This window comes from Sebastes umbrosus, chromosome 11 (genome assembly GCF_015220745.1).
Source record: "Sebastes umbrosus isolate fSebUmb1 chromosome 11, fSebUmb1.pri, whole genome shotgun sequence".
Lineage (NCBI taxonomy): Eukaryota > Metazoa > Chordata > Actinopteri > Perciformes > Sebastidae > Sebastes > Sebastes umbrosus.
The window spans coordinates 11,528,802-11,548,310 of NC_051279.1; the positions used below are offsets into that span (position 1 = coordinate 11,528,802).

At 45.3% G+C, this 19,509-nt stretch overlaps 1 protein-coding gene across 1 annotated transcript in view; it reads left to right on the plus strand.

The window, feature by feature from the left end:
• Positions 1-14,168, plus strand: part of LOC119497650 (forkhead box protein O3-like) — a 35,806-nt gene extending 21,638 nt beyond the window's left edge. Inside the window, exon 2 of the mRNA XM_037785902.1 lies at positions 9,939-14,168. Coding sequence (XP_037641830.1) covers positions 9,939-11,666 — 1,728 coding nt within the window. The 3' untranslated portion in view covers positions 11,667-14,168. The remainder of the gene's footprint in view (positions 1-9,938) is intronic.
• Positions 14,169-19,509: the final 5,341 nt, after the last annotated feature.

The window sequence follows — 19,509 nt, forward strand, 5'->3', positions numbered from 1 at the left end:
CATTCAGACCAGATCGATACTCTCTTTCGTTCATACCGTACACTGCAACTTAAAGTATGAGAATTTGAGTCAGCGAGGAGCATCGTGGGTTATCAGGCAGTCAATATTTGAAGCTCTGCTCCTGAATCCAGAACTCCCTTTGACCCTTCAGGAGTTGAGCTCTCTTCTCCTTGATTTCTCAAGCCTCCTGCTTCTGAGGCCAATGTCCACATTGATGTGGATTCATTTTTTTCTCTCCATATGAATCTACACTAAGGCAGCACTTTTGAGTACCAACAGTTGATCTCTTTGCAAAAAAAAAGGAAATATTTGAAAACGCTGGTTCTGTAATGTGGACAATGTTATACATTCTTATTTATTCTCATTTTTAGCAATTCAATAAGGACTTTTGTACAAAATGATCTCCAACTGCCACTGTGGAGTGAAACTTTTGACATACAGTCAGATTTTGTGAAGTTTGTGAGGACAGTCTTGAGTGATGCGGTCAATGAAACCCCTCCTCTCCTTGATCCTTATTTCTGAGGTCATTTTTGTCGGTTTTGTCCTGCCATCCAAATCAAAGTGAGATACACCAAGTGGATAAATCTGAAAACTGAGATGGATGCTCATAAATGCCCCCTATTAACCAAGGCTAATGGTACTTCAGGGCTGCCACATTAAGGTGATAGACAACAATTTCATTGTAAAACCAGTTACATATATTGACAATTCAATCAACTTAATAAAACTTATAATCACAGGGACAATTGTGGGCAAAGAGGAGGCGCCTTGGCTGTGTTTAAAGAAGCGGGATAGCTTGTCAATCTTCCATTAGTGTTTCCGACAGCTCCGTTAACAGGCAGCGTTTACAGCCATCATTCACAATCAGATCACTATTTTATCGTCAATGACAACAGAAACTGAACGATGTGTCAATGACAGTATCGTAGTGTGTGTTTGGCTACAGTGAAACACAAAATAAGGGATCACAGATGCCCTTTTCAGACCCGGTATTAACATGCGTCCTTAGTGATCATTTCTAAGTGCAGGTGTGAACGCACTCAAGACGCAGTGAGATCTGATCGCTCGGACCACATTCAGAGGTGGTCTGAGCGATCAGATCTCAATGCGTCTTGTTATGGAAACAGCCTCTTTGCTCTACTGTATTCTGTCGGTACAACTGTATTTTATTAGAATATAACCTATCTATATGCTACATATCCACAGACTATCAGACTAGGCACGCAAAATGCATTATTATCATACTGTCGGAGATGTGTTGGTGTTTTTGTTCCGGTGCTTTGCACGGAGCTGACACCCGTCCGCCCACTCGGCTCGCCCGCCCGCTCGCTCGCTCTCATCTTCCAAAGCTCTGTACCCCGCTGTTGCCCGGCAAAGGCAGCAGTGTCTGCGGCATGGCGGTCCCCGGGGACCACTGGTCCGGTACAATAACCTTATATTGTTGATGTTAATAAAATATACACAAATTCACAAATATGTAGGATATTACTACTGACTGTAATGTAATATTACGTAAGCCATGTGTTTACTACGTGTTTATTTGCATCTAGATCAGGGAAGTGAGATCAGATCACAAGTGGTTACTCAAGACGCATGTGGAGAAGCATTCTATTGCCAGGTGTGAACAGACGTACTTAGAGCTGTCCACTCAGGACGTACGTTAATGCCAGGTCTGAACACGGGCCAGAGTGAGCAGAGCATTACCACGCTGATACCAAGCAGAGTATCCAACTATGTTTTTCTTTGCGTTTTTTAACTATCCATGTGTTGGCATTTCAGTGTGCACGGCAAACTTTTAGAAAACAATCTGAAAACGCAAATTTAGTAAAAATCAATTAACATGTGAACAGAATTTTCAAATTTGCACCATGGACATGGCATAAGAGAAAAAATAATGACATATGGTAAACCAGCTTGTTCTAAAATAACCTTACAGACTATTTAGAGCAATGGTTGCAGTTGTTTGCTTTGTCGTGCAGCTTGCATTGTATACGGAATAAAGTACATGCACAATGCGTCGTATGTTTGGCTGTACCGTGCTATTCTATGGTATGAAGAATAGAGGCTGTAGCTGAAGGTCAAGGTTGGTTAGGAGGAGGCACATTTACAGAGGGAACTGCTTTCATACAGCCTTTAACTACCAAAGAGCGTACCACTCTTCCGAGCGGGCCCCCACATTCAAGACTCTCTCCTTTGTTCACCCATCCTCTTTTTGTTCTTCACCCACCTCTGCCCTCTCAACCCCTCCCGCTACAGATACACTCGACCCCCCCCCTCCGCCCGCCAACTCCCTGCTTTTCATTCTAAGCATGCCATTCTCCATCTTCTCCTCCGTATAGGTGTGCGAATAAGTGGGGGTCTATGGGCTGTGCGTGAGTAAGTGGGAGTCTGCAGGCTGAAGTGTTGCATGTGGGTAGGCATTCATGGGAAGCAGCGGTTGGTGCGGCGCACACTGACGGCTAATGAAGTTCCTCTGCACCTCATAGCCCTATTAAACCGCTGCCCCCTACCTCTACCCACTTCACCCCCCACCTCTCGCCTTGTTTCTCCCCGAGGGAGAGAGTTGGCAGGGAGCGAGCCGGCTGCTATGGCAACAACAAGGAACCCTCCCTCTCCCACAGGTCTCCTTAGCAACTGGTAGCTTGGCATTGCGGTAATGAGTGTGCCCGGTGTGCCAGGCTTTGTGTCATGTTGGCATGTGTGTGCAATGTACGAGTGAGCGAGTGTGTGCATAGGTGTGTGTATGTGTGTGTTTATTTGGTACAGGTTGCCAATTTAGGTGAGAGTTAAAATGTGTGATGACAAAGAGATGTGGAGCCACTACTTGGTGCCGGTCCAGAAAAATTGTTAAGCTTATTTTATTAAAATGTAACCAAAACTGGCACTTGACTGACTCTACTTATCTCTCCTGTCTGGGTGTGTGTTTGTGTGTGCTGCAGATGTGTTTCCGTGCATTTGTGTGCGTTATTTTTTTCTTCTCCGTGATTGCGGTCATTCTTCTCCGCACTGTGAAAGTGAAGCAATTAAAGGGACGATCCGATGAATTTTGCATGGCTGCCTATGAGTTTCCTGCTCTGCTGAAATTAAATTAAACGCTGAGAATGATGTTTATTAAAGTGTGATCAGAGGTGTGCACTGACCTTTAGAATGTGGGAAATGAGATTCTCATTGTTATGAATGAGATTATGTGGAGGCCGAGTGTGAAAAAAAAAAGAAAAGCCTGGGCCTGCATTGATTCCATCGTTGGCCGACAGTTTCTTTGTATACAGCAGAGGGAGGTTTCAATATAATCAAATCCACACTGTGCCTGTTGGCTATTAAATGGACTGATACACAAATAAAGACATGCAGGCGCTCACATAAATGTAGATTGACTTGTGCTTGTGCTTGCACACATGCATATCATGCAGATCTTGTAAAAAGAGCTGTAAAAAGCCTCTCCAGAAACGTGTTGGTCTTTAACAAAAGCATGGCAAGCCCAGTGGAAAATGTTAGTTTGCTCCCTAGACGAGGTGTGAAGTGCGAGCAGGCGGCCGGCCCCACAGGTGGCCCAGCCCAAACACCTGTTGTGTGAATCCTCAGTGGGAGGGCGCGAGCTCTGCCTACCTTGCAGGTCCCGGTGGAAAAACCACACCCATGCTATCCTGTGGCACGTGCTCGCTCATGTGCTCGCACCCACTCTTAGGCTCCCCCGTTTTGTGCGTGGGCGTCAGACGCGAGGCCCAGATTGTGTCCCCTTTGCGCCCACCGGAAACACTCAGCTGTCCCTGGCATCAGAAGAGCGGATTTTCCGATCCCCTGTCCGGGTCTCAGATGCTCTACTAATCTGTCAGCATCTATTTTTACCCAGCAAAGCCGCGGCAGCCCTTCTCCATCCCACACCCTGCCGCCCCGATGCCAACCCTTCCCTTGGCGCCAGGGTGGGCACGGCTGATGACTCGCCAGCCATTGGATGCAATTAGTGCACAGTCAGGCAGGAATCCCCTACCAACTCCATTACACCCCTCTCCACAGCCACTTCCTGATCTCAGGCTACCAGACACACCACCACACACTTGCTTTCCATTTTAAGCCTTTTTATAAATGGCACTCCTGCAGTGTTGTGGAATAATAGGGTCGAATACAGAGCACCTTTCACAGTGCTTGAATCACTCTACTGTGCAAACTCAGTCTATTCAAGTACAACGGCAGCCGAGGGAATGCACATTTGAATTGTACCTGTTCAGATTTGACGTTGAGATTAAGTGAAAGATCAGTATGTGATAACACAGCTTTTGGTGAAAAGTCCTTGAGTTTCTTACTTTAGCCTTTCTCTGTAATGATTCTAGAAGAAATGAAGTTTTTGACTCTTTCCCGTGAATCGCATTTATTCAGAAAGAAATTAGAAATGCTGCCAATCCTCAGAGACCCCACAGTGATATACCGAGATATGCAATTCCTAATCCCAGGTTTATTTCTTCCCCAACAAGGGCTGTAATGTGCCTCGCATGCCAATGCAGTCGTGACCACTGCTGTGGAGGCGATGATGGCATGTGGCAGAGAAGTAACTGTTTCTCACCTCCTAATAAAAGAGACTCCTTTTTAATCTTTTCAATTTGATTGCATTCCAAAAACAGGCCTGTCTGCCCATCTGTCTCTCTTAAAGAAGCCTCCTAAAGGGATTTTAATCATCTGACTCTGGGCTTCTCAGGCAAATAGCTACATCTCTCTCTTTCTCTCTATCTCGCTCTCTTGCACACACACACACACACACACACACACACACAAACAATTTCCAATTTTCTTTCTTGTACTCACTGTCATAGTCTCACTTGTCTTCCCTCACTCTGATACACCATATCGTCTCAGCTCCATTGTGCCATATCTGTGCAGCCATTAGGCCCTTCAGTCCCTCTTCAAGTCCCCCTCAGACACATAAAATTCCCCCAACCCTGTCCCTATTAATCCACATGGCTCTAAATTCTTTATTTCCCTTCAAAGGGACAACGCGAGCCGTGACATCAATCATGGAAAGCGAATATTTAGCCGGCGCTAATTTCCACCAATAGCCTGGAGACAGGCTTAGCTGACAAAACTCATTCCTGTGCTGAACAAAACTGCTTGTGTTGAAACCTCCCCTCCCCCTGATCCCTCCTGCCTTCTGCACAGGCAAAAACAGCATCACAATAAACACAGTTAGTGCTTCTGTTACTCCCCCTTGATTTAGGCTTATCAAATGAATGTGCACCATAGAGGGATACCCTTTGACAATACATAATGGCTCCATTCTGCATGAAATGGTTTGGTAATACCAGTCGAGTGTGGCAAACGGCTTTACCCGGTGCCACTACAAGAACAGCTGCTGTGTTCTTAGCTGGGCAAGCGCACCACGCTGCTTCACCCTTGAGGTTGTTTGAATCGGGTGAGTGGTTTCTTTTTGCTGGTTCCCAGACCCCACTCGTCCTTAGTTCGTCACTCAGTTCTGTTTGAATGAGTGCACATTCGCCACAAGATGGGTCCTATAAACCGTTTGACCTGTTTCCTCGCCCCTCTGTGTGTGTCTGTGAGCATGTGTGTGGGTGTGTGAGCGGGAAAAACCCTGAGTGGGTTCCGATGGGGGACTAATGGAGGGGGATGGGGCGAGTGGGGGGCATTTTGAGGGCACCCCTTTGTGTGGCGTGGAGGGGCCCCTTGTGGTACCTCTATATTCCCACCCTTTACCCTCAGGCCCCTCCACCTCCTGCTGTACCCCCCAGCACAGCTACCCCCATGCCAGTCAGTCAGGTTATCCCAGATGAACCATCGGGCCCAACATAACATCCCCCTGCCCCCATACTCATATACTCAATGCTGATGCCTGAATGACATCTTGGGAGAGGCAACAGAGGGACGCGTTGGGCAACGAGCCAATTTGCACAAGTGGGCACAGTCACTTAACTGACAAGCCTGTGGCAGTTAGACATTGTTGTGCGAACAGTGGGGATATGGCATATTGAGCGCCCATATTGGCCTCATAATGCAGGTGGATTGTGTAGTTAGTCAGACCTTGATGTGTGCTAAGCCTCAGCACTGATAGCCATTAAACTTCATTGATTCCCCAATGCTAAATAGGCCTCTGCAGTCCCTGAATCAAACTGAGTTTGCATGGAAGAATGGAGGGAGGAACAGGAGAACAATTGATTGGTATTGTAAGATCTCAAAGAGCCAAATGAATGGTTCTTAAAGAGAATTATTATGGATGAATTCCTATTTCTGCTCATCAACAAATATCGATTAATAATCTGTTGGACCCATGGATGTATAAAGAGAACTGGATACAGCGTTGAAGGCGGACTCCCGTTCATTCCTATGAGAGCTGCTCAGTGGCGCACAAAGCCAAAATGTCTCGACTGCCGAGTGATAAAGTGTCCGGATCATCCGACGATCTTCCGCATCCATTGGGCCCGTAGAGCAGCGGTCTGGGTCTCATTCACATGAACAGAGGAAGGGAAATAACTCTGGATTCGACTATTAGTGCATTTTACAACTTTTAGGACCTAATGATTTAAATAAGGGCTATTCAAGTGTTCATACAGGGAAGTTGATTTACCTAAAATAAATGATCTGCTGATTTACAGATGTAAACGTAAGTCCATAGCAAAAAGTCTTTCTGGGCCCAATGGCATCACGTGACGGACACAGAACTTGTAGTACCACCGTTTGGCCACTACGAGCATTTGCTTCATAGCCCGGCGTCCTTCCTGGGGGCTTGGTTGGACCAGATTCAAGACATGTCTGGTTCTGTCTCCTTCCTTGAGCCAATGAAATACCCTCTTACCATTTAGTCCACCTGTGTGTTGTGGAAAAAAGTGTCAACATGTCGGATTTGCTCAAAAAGAGCCTAAGCTTTTAATCTGAGGACAAAGAGGGCTTTCCTGCGGCTTGGTATCTATTGTCTAAATATCTAAATCAGGATTTTTAGGCCTTAATGAGAGTTGAACCCAAGCTGATTGTTTCCCTGCAACCAAGAGAACCTTGTTCACCTTAATTGGCTTTGATTGCTCCATAAACCCTTAACCTTATCCTCTTTTTTACTTTATGTCCAAATTAACTCCTTTCAGTCTGATTGAGTTGTGTTTGTAGACTGAAGACGAGGGCGGTTGTCCCTGATAACAAAACAAAGAGGTCACACCACTACTTATGACTGTGTCTGTTCTTTTTCGTATTATGGGCCCAGGCAGTGCATCTCTCTGCATAAGCCCAGCCACTGGTTCATTCATTATTTAGAGCCCTCTCCACTAGGCCCATTGTATTAAAGGGGTATGATTTGAATAGGAAGCAGCTTCCTGGACCCAGGCGTGTGATGTGTGTGTTCCTCTCTGTCATTGTATGTTTCTGTGGGCTTCATCCGTCTGCCTCAGCAAGCCAGGGGGCTGAAAGAGAATTTCCATTTTATGAATATTTAATACATAATAAAGTTTTCAATTTTATTCTATTCAACCCGTAGGGGTAAAAATGTGGCAAAGCCAACCCTCAAGGACAGAGCACAGAGTAAAGGTAGGTGATTCGATGGAGGCATCAAAAATGCGGTTAACATCAGTGCGCTGCCGTAAAAAATCTACTAAAATGCACAAACATTAGGAATAGTTTAACACTACATCCTATAAGGGGTTTATAGTGTCCCTATTTCACACATCTCACACTTCCCTTATGCTGTATTACTATTGGATCATAGCGTATCCGGGCTGCCCGCTGTGTCCGCGGTGACCTGGCATGGCTCTGTGTGAGACACCCAGCTGGGAGTGCCCCTGAATCAACTTGGGATTAGCCCAGGATTGTCTGGGATTACTCGGGGATGGAGGGGGATTAGCAGTGACTGCTTGTTTCGGGGGCGTGAGGGCCATAGGCTGGCCAAATTGCCCCTGACTCAGACTCAGGGAACAGGAGGCGGACAGAACCACACCCACAGTGGAACCACCTGCAAGCTGAGCTATTCTTAGACTCTAAAACACACAAACAGGATGACAGAGAAAAACATGTGGTGGAAAACTACATGACAGGAAGCCAGCAGCTAGCGATGATGATGATGATGATGCCATGGCTTGGCCACCGTCCGAAATCTCTCAAATCTCTCTAGCAGGTGGATTCATCAGATAAAGAGGGTTTGGGATGATGACAAATCCCTCCAAGTTCAATGGGGCTGCTCTCCCCTCATACGGGGATAAATCGCGATTTGAATCCGACAGGTCACGCAGAGTTGCAGCATGAAGTGGTTCGGCTCTCTGAAAGATGCCCCATTTACAACCGGCCGTGGTGGAATGGCATGAAAGCTTACATATGTTTTAATTCAGTCATGCACAGGACTTGATGGGGATGATTTGGAGTGGTATGATAGGTGGATGATCCAGCCAGGGTGAGACAGGGAGTTGGCGCAGCACGTAGAGAAGCCGTCAGAAGCAGGGAGCGGGCATCCCCTGCGGACCTGCACTGCCGAGATGAAAGACTGTTTAGTGTTGGAGCAGCGGCATCAAACAACCGCCTCCTCTTGCATCCTTTTCCCCCATCCCCCACTCTCCCTCCATCTCTCCCTCTCTTGACTCTCACCACAATATGATATAGTTCTGCCGTTGCACGTTTACCCGGTTGCCATGGTTACCCAATGCCGGAGGTGTCACAGCGAGATAACCCAAGGAGGCATTCACAGATCACCTGAATTCAGTTCGCCTCCCATTTATGTGTTCTCCGCCGCAATTTGATTTATTTGTTTCCCTGCCGTGCAATTCAGTGTGAATACAAATAATCCGCAACATAATGGAGATGCTGGAAGTGTGAGTACCCCTCAATCTGAAACAATCTATTGTCCCTGTATATTCCTAAACCACAGGAGGTGCTTTTGATTTGATATTTTCCCGCATGAGCGTCAAAATGCCTCATGCACAACAAAGAGGAGAATTGCAACAACAGACTCTGTTGCACACCAGGAACCCTCCACATTCAGCAACACTTGAGATAAATGTTAGTAAAATTAGAATAAAAAAACATATATCCTATGAATGACTGAGTCAGTGACTGTACATGCCGGTGTAGAGGATAATGGGAAAGTAATTGATGACACACTGTATAATTGGAAGCACATAGATTGAAAGCAGAAGTGGAAAAAAATGACTGTTGTGTGCAAAGAAGTGTGTGAAATAAGAAAAATACAAAATATGTAGTACTCTGTGATAAAAGAGAAAGAGGGATCGTAGACAGAGCAAGGGAGGGAAAGGGAGATAGGCAGTGAAGGTAGATGTCGGAGGGTGGGATACATCCATTAGCCTTCCTTGCTCCCGGCTCAATCTTCCGATACATCCCCCCATTCAAGCTACGAGAGCGAAAGAGACGGGGCTGGCACTAAGCCAGACTGGCACCGACTTCAAACATACAGTACGCCCAACCACAGCAGCTTACATCAGCCCGGCTGAAAGGAGAAGTAGAGGAGGACAGATGGATTGATGGAAATGAAAGTGGGAGGATTGACGTACATAAGGAGAGTGTCTGAAGACTGAGTCTCAGGTCGTTTCAGGTTGGTTTGAGGCTGACTGGGTCGTACGCCGTGCCAACTGTAGCTGTCCTTCGTACATGTTTGGGTTTTTGAATGTGTCTGACTTTGGGTGACACTGATTGCAGAGAGGGTTGTGCATCTACTTCTGTGTGTTTTGTATATCTAATAATAGACGTGGAAGCGACCTGATAATTTGGCACATTTTTTCTGACTGAACATGTATAGTCTGAATGATTTATAAGTATGTCTGCATTGTTGATTTTTACGTTTGATGTCAAAAATTTTCTTCTGGAACATTCTATATGAATCTTATGCAAATCTCTCCAATTTAAAATGTTCACCTCAGAAAAACAGTTTGTGTACAAATGATAAGTGATGTATGTATTACAATTTAATTTGATCTCTCTCTCACCATGTGCCTCTCTCCTCTCTGCAGAACTCCATCCGACACAACCTATCCCTCCACACACGTTTTATCAGGGTGCAGAATGAGGGAACAGGGAAGAGTTCTTGGTGGATGCTGAACCCAGATGGAGGGAAGATGGGCAAGTCCCCCCGCCGGCGAGCAGTCTCCATGGACAACAGCACCAAATACCTAAAAAGCAAAGGCCGCGTCAGAGGCAAGAGGGTTGGCCGTCCTGGGATAGGAGCGGGGTCTGTTGTGGTTGGGCTCCAGGGCTCCCCCGACCATGGCAGCCCACCACGGAAAGGCCTGCCAGGAGCTGGAGGTGTATCTGTGACGGATGGAGAGTTTGATGCTTGGACAGACCTCCATTCCAGGGCTAGTTCATCAGCCTCCACACTGAGTGGGCGTCTGTCACCCATCCTCGCGGAGGGGGAGCCAGAGGAACCAGAGGAGGGTGGCCTGTCCTGTTCCACCTCCCCCCACCTCTACCCCTCGCCGACCAGTGCCCACTCTCCATCCAGGGGAGCAGGGAACCTCTGTCCTCCCCTCGAGCAGTTGCCTCAGCTGGCTAACCTGACTGGTGCCATCAGCCTGGATGAGCAGCTGATGGAGGATAGTTATCATCACCATCACCCAGCGCAGCAGCAGCAACACCAGCAGCAGCATCCAGCTGTTGGCAGACATAAGCACCAAACCCCTGTCTACCACTACAGCTCTGGAGTTAAGGTGCAGAGCGTCTATGGTGCAGGCGTCTATGGTGCAACAGGCATGGGGATGCTGCGCCACCACTCACCCATGCAGACCATTCAGGAGAACAAGCCAGCAAGTTTCTCTGGAACCATGCGGGCGTACTCCAGCACCAATGCCCTGCAGAGTCTGCTAACAGGGGGTCCAGCTAGGCAGCAATACTGTTCCAAGGACATGATGCTGGGACAGGAGAGGGAAAGCCATCCTATGATGGCTCAAGCTAGTAACGGAGTAGGCTCCAACCATCACAGCCACCTCCCGGGCCACCTCAATGGCCACAGCCTCAATGGACCTCATAGTCACAGCTCAGCCCATAGCCATAACAGAACTCACAGCCATACGAGTAGTCATAATCACAACAATGTCACTAACCACAACCACAACTCACCTCACAGCCTCGCTCACAACGGTCACAACCTCAGCCAGAGCCATAACCACACACCGCCCAGGGCTGTGGCCCTCATCCCCCGCGGCAACACCAATCAGCTGCAGACCTACAACCACAAAGCTCCCTATCTGTACAGCCCCCCATCACATGCCCACCTCCCCGCCTCCACCACCCTCCCCCCAAACCCAGCAGGTATGCTCGGCATGCCCCAGGACTCCTGCCATGTGGCCACCGCCCCACACCCCCGTCACAACCATTATCCTGACACCCAACACCAAGGCATGACTAACGGACCATACCACCATGGCCAGGGGATGGGGAATGGTAGCATTGGTAGCAACTACCATGGCTATCACCAACCTCTCCCCCACGAGAGACTACCAGCTGACCTGGACATTGACATGTTCCACGGTAGCTTGGACTGCGATGTGGAGTCCATCCTCCTCCATGACATTATGGACTCTGGGGAGGAGATGGACTTCAACTTTGACTGCTCCCTAGCCCAGGGGGTGGGCATCGGCATGGGTATGGGCATGGGCGTGACCATGGGCATGGGGATGGGAATGGGCGGTCTGACTGGTCCACAGCAAGCCCACAGCAACCAGAGCTGGGTGCCTGGCTGAAGTCTAGGACAACTCATCCTAACCTCTGAACTAAAAGAAATACCCTACCCATGAAGCACTGTGCTCAACTGTGACATTCCTGACTTGACACAGAGACTAAAGGACCAACACTCCCGTCCCGCTTTGTTGTCTTGACAATTCTTCTGTCACCCTATCCTCTTTTGGTTTCCCTCCCCCTCCACCCCCTCCCGAGAGATCTAGTTCATGTCACATTAGGTTTTTCTTCATATCAGCTATACTGTGATGACAATCTCTCAGCTGTGCTTGCCCAACATCGCTTCTCATCTACCATGAGAACTGAACTCTCAATGCACTTTATTGCAAGTGGGTCACATCTCGCAGTGCAGCACGTTCACAGAGCAGCTCAGGCAGAGCTCGGCATGTTTTGTAAGGTGGCTGCAGTAATTTGACGGCAGCAAATGAGGAAATGACAAGCTCCGTTGATAAAGTGTCACATCTTGGCATTGAATTAAATTTGGACTCCCTTTCCTCGTATGCTGTCATTGTCAGTGGTGGGGACAGTTTTTGCAAAAAATCCTTAGTTGCTTTGTGATTAGATCCATGTTTTTTCAAGCTTTAGCTCAACACCTGAGACACTGCCTATTCCTCATCACATAGTACCAAATTTAAAATATGAACAAATACAATTTTGTTAAATTTAACCCTGATTTGATACTGGTTTGAATGTATTTATGCAGTATATTTAAATAGAGATCTCATCCGAAACCAGTTTACCATTTTAATGATAATGACATTCACATGCTCATCAGATCCAATTAATTATCTTACACCAGCAGTCCTTTTATTTACAGCGACATGCATTTAGTCCTTGGTGCTTTGACTTTTCTCTTGGATGTAACATTTTGTCACTGCCCTACTGCCTTCGGTTAGTATATTGCCACTACATCGTTAAATGGATTCTATCATTACTGGCTAGCATGCAATTTGGTGAATTAAAATGTTGTATCACCTTATCTCACCTGGGCTTCTCGTGCCTGCTTCCCTCTCTCTCTCTCTCTGCCTGCCAGTGGAGACAAAGTGACCATTCCTCACACTGAGCCATTAATGTGGCTTGATTGAAATTCAGCATCTTGCTTTTAATCTCCAAAGTGATGCGGCAGCGATGCGTCATTATTGAGAATCTAACGCGTTGTCCTCCCATCTCTCACCCCGGCCGTCCGGGCAGCCGCTCGCTTCTCCGACTTAATGTGCCAGGAAAGCGAGACAAAACTGTGATTAACGCCAAGTCACTCTGCCTGCTGTCCTGCTCTGAGAAGGGCCAATGTCACTGTCCGCTTGCCTGCTCACAGAGGGTACAAAAAGGAAAAGATGGAGACAAGGATAGAACAAAAGTCTGTTATTGCAGTGGGATCAATCATCAGCCTCAGTTTCCATACTCTTTGGGTGTGCGTGTCTGAAAACAGGTAGTGTATTCGTATTGTAAATCATCTCCAATCTCTGTATTTTGTACTCCCCTGTTCCCATGTTTTCAGTGCTTATACCTTGAGCTTCAAATACTCAAATAGGTGCAATGGGAGGGAGAAAAGGAGAAAACAATCAGCCAATCTGAGTGGCATGAGTCTATGTCAAACAGGGTTGTAATGCCCCACAGCCATCCACATCCACTTTTTGTGTGTTTATTCTGTTGTCTTGTAGTTGTTGTTGTATTGTTGAAATTCTAAGGACCAACAAGGACAAGCGCTGAAATATCCGTGGTGTAAGGATGGAATTCAATGGTGAAATGATGTTGGTAGTGCAGTATGACCTTCCTATGCTCCAGTACCGTGCACCCCTCCCACACGTGCTCTCCTCAATTGTCTCTGTTTGTGAGTGTGGGATTCTGAAGCTTGTTTCTCACTGGCCTTGAGAGAGAAAAAAAAACTATTCTCTAGTTCCCTTAAGGAGACTATCTGCGCTTGGTCCGCACCAAGTACGGCACACAAAGGAAAAGATGGGGGTTAAAGGTGTGTGTGTGTGTGGGTGGGGGGGTTATTGTTACAGCCAAAGGTCAAGCACGGCACAGACTATCAGACCCATTATTGAGGTAAATACCTTTATTTCAGGGCTTTTAGTCGCGGTGGTTCCAGCTAATCTCCGTGTGGAAAATGTGTGGAATTTTCTAAGCAAATGGGCCTCACGAAGCAGTTATGTTATGCTACAGACATTTAGCAATGCCCTGCTATTGGAAAGAGAGCTATATATGATGTCTAATTTTCCTATATTTATTTATGAAAGAGATTGGTCTTTGTCACTCCTAAATGTGGTAGTTGTTTGAGTCAACTCCTATCCCCTTCCTCTTTTGTTTTTCTTCTCTGTTTTTTAAGATGTCACTCTCCCTTTGCTCCTTTTACTGACTTTTATTTTGTACAAAATCTATATATTAAGAATATTGTATAATAGTTTTTAAAATCTCGAAATAATATCAGTTTTGTTGTCTATTTCTTTTTTAAGAGAATGTATCTCATCATCTGGTGACTGTTAAATAAATGAAATTAAAAGAAAGTCCCTGTTGTTGCATTTTTGTGAATCTGACCGTGAAGATAGATTAATTTTTTTTCTCATGGAAACACAACAAAGTGACCCTTTCTTTACATTTTACAATCTTAAGTAGGGGTGTAAGAAAACATTGAAAATATGGAATATTATGGTATTATGTTTTGTGATACTCAAAAACACCAATGTACTACTTTAATACTTTATTATTTATATTTGCAAAGATACGCGCCCTCTTAGTGTATGTGACCTCTCAAAGTAGTGCTATGATGTTGGATGTTACAGGGTCTGTGATAAATGCTAATGCAGATCACACTGTTCTGATTGCATAAACATTACTCAGATTTTATGCATATGGTGGTGTGTTCTTTATACTATGACAGTTTTTATAAAATTTGATTTTAAAAATCACAATATATCGCCTTGCTTAGAGTATCACAATATATTGAATGGTAACACCTGTATCGTGATACGTATCGTATCGCCAGATTCTTGCCAACACACAGCCGTAGTCTTGAGTTGATTCTCCTGGGCTCACTTGTGCCATTTCTCTCGCATGCTCGTATACAGTAGCTCAGCGGTCCCCAACCTTTTTAGCGCCAAGGACCGGTTTAACGTCAGACAATATTTTCACGGACAGGCCTTCAAGGTGTGGCGGATAAATACAACAAAATAAAATGATACGACCGGCATAAAAACAGTGGTATATTGTAAATATAATAATAAACGTGAATGCACTGTGTACTCATATGCAACTTTATTAGCAGCGTCCTCTTAACATCGCGCCAACAACATAACATGAGTATCATCCTCTCTGCCCCCTAACGCTCTCTGGTCGCTATGGTAACGTTTAAACATGCCTACAAAAATAAGATACAGATACACCACAAAAACGAATATAAAGTGCATGAAAAAATTAACTCACCATAACGCTAAATCAATGTGAGCCCTGAGCTTGTTTCTCTGCAACGAGACGGTCCCATCTAGGGGTAATAGGAGACAGTGACACCCGAAGTGTGTTGCTTATGTCCAGTCTACTCCGTAATTTAGTTTTGGTTGCTGTCACTGCAGAAAACCCCGCTTCACACAGATAGGATGTCGGAAATGGCAACAGGGTTTTCAGTGCTGTTGTGGTGCTTTTCCCCTTCCCAAAGAAACTCTCCAAAGACGTCTGTTTTTTACTCATTTTGCTAGCTTGTGGGTTAAATTTTAGCGTTAACGTATCACTACGATGTAACGGAGAGAATCCGGTCATTTTTCAAAATAAAACATCATTCAGATTCAGATAATAAATAAAACGGAAATAATGTAAGTTATTTATTCTTTCTGTGCGGCCCGGTACCAAATGACCCACGGACCGGTACCGGTCCGCGGCCCGGGGGTTGGGGACCGCTGCAGTAGCTGACGAGATGAATGAATGCGTGTTGCTTATTTATTTATTTATTTCTTCATTGTGTAGTTTGTTTCATTTTTAAAACATAACTCATTTTGCACATGCAGACAACCCCTCTTGGCAGTCGTGTTTGACCAGTACACCAAGTCGCTGAGTGGGAGGCAGAAAGAGTGGGCTGTATGAATGAAGAATGGGGGGGGGAGGTACCTTCACATATGTCAGGAAGCATCAGTTGTGCTAGAGACTGCATGAGAAAGAAAGAGAGAAATAGGATGAATTTTTCAGTTTGTGTGTGTGTGAGAGAGAGAGAGACTTCCTGACAGACAGACAAAACAAGGACAGACATCCAGACAGAGTTGGCAGGATTGGAGTAATAGGTGTGTATGTGTGTGTATGTGTGTGTCATAAGGCTTGTTATGGCCCATGAAGCGGTATAGGTTGGCCACAGCTGTCCCGGTCCCATTGGAGGCGTTTTCACAGGAGGAGTGTGCAGCGCTACAGCGCCATACTGCCGGGCCCCAGGGGAGCCCCCGCCTCTACACTCACTCAGACATGTGCACACACACAGACAGACAACACACATGCACATTCACACACATACATTTGAAAAAATACCACAAATTCACACATTTGCACAAAGAAGCACACAGCGCAGTTATGAAACCGTACGCACCAACACACACTCTCAAATAGACATTTCTCACTTTAGATGTACAGTTTTAATTGACTCCACTTGGCGAAGCCTCCCTGCAGGGGAAGGAGTGAGAAGAAGAGGGAAAGAGAAAGATATAGGTGTGGAGGGGGGGCATCTATTTAAAGCTAAAGATGCCTGACACAAAAACACATACTTTAAAAGTGTTTTTGTAGACATCTTTAGGGGTCAGATGAGCTCAAACGTGGTCACGTAACTTTATGAGATGTTTCATAATTTCGCAATTAGAGCAAACGGAGTGTGATTGAGTGTAAGTGAGACTGAGAGCCTGGCGTACGGCCAGAGTCTCACTCTTCCCTGCCCATCTCCTGAGAGAGATAGAGGCTGAGACGGCAAGGCAGTCCAGTCCAGGTGCTGTGCCTCGGGGAGGGTCTGCTCTTCTGTTCCTCATTATCAGAGAGAGAGAGAGAGAGAGAGTGTGTCATTATTCATCCACTCAAGCATCTGGGAGCAGGTCCTTCCATACTTGGCCCAGTGATATCGCTGTAGAGACCGCCCTTGGAGCTAAAGGCTGGCTGGGGACACCGCTAACTGCTAACAGACAGACCCACCCAGGCAAGGCTCCAGGGTACTGATGTCCTTGAGTGCTTATGAGGATTCAGCAGTTCTCACTTTCCGGCCGCGCTGCAAAGTGAAAAACTGCTATATCTCCAAAGTTCAATTGTTCATAGAAATGATTAATTCACCAATATGGACGGGTGGAATTTGATGAAATGCCACCAGAATGAGACTTTTTCTCAGCTACTGCACTCAAAAATAGATTTAATAATCGGCCATACCGCCAATAACATTGCGTCATCATTACATATAATCAAGTGTATAACTATATGACTTTTAAAGAGGACCTATTATAACCCCCAAATCAGCTCTGATTGGTCAGCTGGCCCACTCTGTTGTGATTGGTCAGCCAAACTAAACTCTTTGTCCGCACTAGCTCCACTCTAACTTGCTTTGTTTGATGGTGGGCCAAATCAGTTGCTTAGGCAGGTATTATGCAAATGTCTTACTTTGTGACATCACCACGTTACGGAAGAAAAGGCAGGACTTCAAGCAAGGCGTTTCAGGCAGTTCAGGAGCAGTGTTTCTGTGGGGGAAAGTAACTCCCTTTGAAGTGGACTTTGGGCTTTGTAACTTTGCGGACTTGCACAAAAAAACTATATAACATTAAAGGAAAGGGAAAAGGCATAAAAGCATAATAGCATAATAGGTCCCCTTTAAAATGTAACAGAGCCCCACAGACGCATACAAACTGTGATCGGCGTGGCTTGTCCTTAAAACAGATGACTCTTGAAATAAATTCTGAAGCTAAGATGTAATCGGTCAAAAAGCACAAAGGTTGGAGTAACATGATCTTGATTTTACACTAATGAAGGAACACAGACTTAAGGTAATCAAATCAAGCAGGGATTAATACAGGAATGACTTTCACAGATCAGTGGAGGAAAAAATGTAATTGTGGATCTCTTAGTGGAAAAAACAGGCTGCACATTTCTCTTACTGTAATATGTTGTTGTGTCCTGAGGATGCTGTCCTCCAAATTGACTCCATATGGGAAAAAAGTTCAGAGAGGACACAGAGAGGACACCAACAGACCACCAGGAGACGGTTGCTGCTCTCTGAGCTCTTGAATTTACTTGTTGTATTTTAGAAGCCAACGTCCAACAAGTTTTAGCAGCATCATGCTCTGCCCCAGACTGAAGGCAAGAGCGAGGACAATTGAAGGCCACAGAAATTTAAAAGAATGAAGGAGCACTGTGCTTGTATCTGCTGGTAAACTAAGGACAAGAGCAGTCTTTGTGCTCTATATTCCTAAGATTATATCTAAAGATATCATTTGGACTGAACCGTAAGTACTGTAAAAGCACTTAGAAGACAAGCGAGTTTTACAGTATCAAGGGTTTTCTCAGCGAGGGGATGATCTATTGAGGGTTCAACTAAATTGAAAAAATGTGACTTTGTTATCTCGAGAAAAATGACTGCGTCAGTCGTTTCAGCAAATACCCAAAAACAACATATCAGAGATTATGATCAAGAGGTTATGATATACGTAGAGATTTTGGCAAACAATAGCTTTCTCCTAATTTGTAAGAAAATGGCCAATCATAATATTACATTGTACAATTGTAGTATTTCTTTTTGTTTTTTGCTCTCTAAAGCAGCAAGAGCATCAAGAATATAGTCAAAGAAGAGGTGTTAAAATGGTGAACAACCTCCTTGGGGTTGTGGCGAGGCACGGGAGTGGTGTTAGAAGAGGTTGTCAGAGAGGCCTCTGAGAATTTACTGCTGAAAGCGGAGTTAAACGCTGTGAGACTGGTGCACAGAGACCCGGACAATAGTAGGAAAACAGCATGTTAAAATTAGCCTCACGGACAGATTAAAACATTTCTTTGAATGCAACAAATGACAACTACGTACTCTCTCTTTCACTACATTTACAGTGTAAATTGAACACCATGGTACAGTATAAACATATTTTTTAGTATCATTTATTCCAGTTACTCAGACAAATCATGAAAGACTGCACAATTTAGCTTTAAGACTCTATAAACTACACCACAGAGAGGTCTTTATATCACTCCGCATGGCTTGAATTTTCCTCACATTGATGTAAACAAACCTTAACAGCATCAGCAAACATTAATAACTTGGATTCAGTTGTTGTCTAGTGTTGTATTAAAAGACCTGTCAATCTATTTGGGAGTGATAGAAGTTTCAGTCCTGTGTTTTTGGTAGTGAGGCTACTCTTTTCTTTATTCTTGAGCCTTAACAATGTCTAGCCATCTAGTTTCTCATAATAAATAATTTTGGAATATATCAATGGAATGTCTCAATCATGCAATCAAGTGTTTTTTGTCAGCCCTAGCTGAAAATAGACTGAATAGCTTTCTAAGAAGTCCAGTTATCATGAAACAAGTCTGACTAAAAGGGCACTCGAGACCGCAGACCTCCGCCAAGACCAAATGCCTTATCTCGCAATCAAAAGTGATAAATAATTTGTGTATCCGCCCCGAGAGCTGGGGATTTACGTTAAACCAGAAGGCAAATGTTCAAGACCCAAGCCTGAACAAGACAATGAATCCCTTCACATTTCAGGGTTCCACCAGCAGTTGGTTTCAGTAGGGTGTTATGTTGCTGGCATAGACTGTATATAAGAAGTGGACATAGTCATCCATTGGTTTGTGGACTGCCGTTTTGAAGCCTCGAGTTTGGCATTTTGGCATTCGCCATCTTGGTTTTTGGCCGTC